The 2,500-nt window shown below is 36.8% G+C and overlaps 1 protein-coding gene across 1 annotated transcript in view; it reads right to left on the bottom strand.

The window, feature by feature from the left end:
* Nucleotides 1-2,500, bottom strand: part of LOC143020169 (uncharacterized) — a 23,691-nt gene that overhangs the window by 309 nt on the left and 20,882 nt on the right. Inside the window, exons 5-6 of the mRNA XM_076176332.1 lie at nt 888-995; nt 1-120 (exon numbers count right to left, since the gene is read on the bottom strand). The exon at nt 1-120 is cut by the window's left edge and continues 309 nt beyond it. Coding sequence (XP_076032447.1) covers nt 1-120; nt 888-995 — 228 coding nt within the window. The remainder of the gene's footprint in view (nt 121-887; nt 996-2,500) is intronic.

The raw sequence follows: 2,500 nt of genomic DNA, 5'->3' as shown, positions 1-2,500 counted from the left end.
GTTGTAGACGATGTTCTGGGATGTGACGGTCTGGGTGATGTACTGGGGGACTTGGACCGTCTGGGTGACGAATTGCTGCTGCACCTGAGTCTCGTATTGAGTCTGGAACTGGGTTTGGACCTAAAACAGACCGGGCAGGAAATCAATCTCACGTTTATTCTTAATTTTCATTTCTAATTCAAGATTGAACAGACGATCTATCAAGCAAAAATAATAAAGAATTAATCCTTCATAATCAAAAATAGAAAAATGCTATATAAAATATAATAATACAAAAAAATTAACACATGATCGCTACGCAGATCCTGATCTCATAGATGCATGACATCACAGGAACATGGCATCCCAGAGCCATTGCGTCATGCAATTATGACGTCATATCGGCGGCTTTTCTTGTGGTTTTGGTATCGAAGCCAAAGCAAAAATTAATAAGTGATAAAAAATAATAAAAAATAAGTAAATAATAGAATAAATAAACAAAGAACCAAACAAGTTATGGATAAGTAAGTAAATGTTAATATAGATGAAAAAATGTGTAATAAAATCATACCATCTAAGCATATATGTAGATATGTCAATTAAATAACTAACTGATTAATTAATATGAAATATATAGATAAGTAAATAAATAATTAAGCAAATAAACAAATACATTGATAATCAAATTAATAAAAATCAAATGGATGTATATATAATTAAACAAATAAACAATTAGATAAACAAGTAAGTAAAAATTATAGAAATAAATAAGACATGAACACATTTGCAGATGTACTCGGAGCCGACATGACGTCACATCGGCTCCATATGTTCTGTGATTGGACCTGATTGTTACATCACTCATAAGACTTGCATCGCTGTACGTATGTGGAAGGTCAGCCACTCACCTGGGTCTGCACCTGCGTTTCGGTGACGTACTGGTACTGGGTGTCAGTGACGTAGGCAACTTCGGTGATGTAGGAAGCCCGAGTGATGTACTGAACGTCTGTTACGAGCTGCAGAGTGGAAAGGGATTTGGCGTTAGATTGTAAACACGACAATGACGTCACCGGGTCAGGAGTGGAGGGGGAGTGGGAGAGAGGGATAGAAAAGGGAGGAGAAAGGAAAGGGGGATGGAGGAAGAAAGGATAAGAAAACCATACATTTGTATGCAGTGAGTCTCTCATAGAACATAAGAACATAAAAAAATATAAGAATGGAGGAAACTTCTAGAGACCATAAGGCCTACATTAGGCAATTCCATGTCCACTATTACCTATCATCCCCATCCATAAAGTTATCTAACCTTCTAACAAAACAGCCAATAGTTTCAGTGCTCACTACATTTTTTGTGTGGCTAGCTCCATTGATATGTATCTGACGTATAAAGTGTATAAGAGTAGAAATATAAAATCTTATTTTCTAAAACCAAGGTGGAATTATGAGTGAGAGACATTATCTATCTTCAAAGATAAACATAGAACAACAAATGGAGTTTAGTTACGTTGGGGTCAAATAGCGATAAAAGATGGTGACCTTGACTTAGGAACTAACAACACTAAAATCAATGGAGTTTGAGAAATACGTCCTGAAGGTTTTATCAAATCATATCCAGGTCACTGGTGAGAAATATAGTAACACATTTGCAAATCACAACTAACATCACTGAAGAGGATTTCAGCAATCGATATATATAGTTTCGCTTATTCAGTTCTTTCTTTCGTCCGACTGTGGCGTTAGTTCTTATATTCAGGTGTTCGGAAAATATCGAACAGACAGACAGACACAAATTATAACAACTGAATTTACGCAAAGTAAGAAGTGAAGAAAAAAAAAAAGACCAAAACATTTCTACTTGGGAGGTACTGCGATCAGGAACTTGAGATTGTAAGCGAGGTAGAATATGAAATAAGGACTGAAAAGACGGCAAACTCAACGAAAGAGGATTGTTGTGGTACGAGTATACATGTAAGCACCATATAATTGTGAATATTATGCGTATATACATATTGTTAGATCGGGAGATATGTTTTCCCCTCACATAAATGTATTAAAGTTGTTGTATATTATCATTATTGTGTATTTTGTTTGTATTTATGAATAAGCATTTTGTAAGAACCAAATATTCTGCTCGTTCATTCGAGAATTTTCCCGCCTAAGCTTGGCGTCAGCCAGTTCCTGTTACGCCATCCGAGTGTTCGCACGTTTTTTTGTTGTAGTGCTTTAATTTATTTAATACACTGTTTCCCATTGTAATATACTTTCATTAGCCACCCTCGTATAGAATCCCGCGAGAGAAGGAGACTTTGTTCCTTGATGGGGCACGGACAAGAAACCTCTGGAGCAAGAGTAAGAGCAAGAACCAAGACAAGAGCACTAGAAAGAGCAAGAGCAGGAGCAGGAACAAGAACAAGAGTAGGCGTAGGAGCAAGAGCAAAAGTAAGAGTAAGGGCAAGAGCAAAAGTAAGAGCAAGGGCAAGAGCAAGAACAAGAGCAAGAGCAAAGTAAGAGCAAGAGCAAG

Source organism: Oratosquilla oratoria, chromosome 39 (genome assembly GCF_046742065.1).
Source record: "Oratosquilla oratoria isolate Oo_2021 chromosome 39, ASM4674206v1, whole genome shotgun sequence".
Classification (NCBI taxonomy): Eukaryota; Metazoa; Arthropoda; class Malacostraca; order Stomatopoda; family Squillidae; genus Oratosquilla; species Oratosquilla oratoria.
The sequence above is the reverse complement of the archived record's forward strand: the minus strand, read 5'-3'. Positions and strand labels throughout refer to the sequence as shown.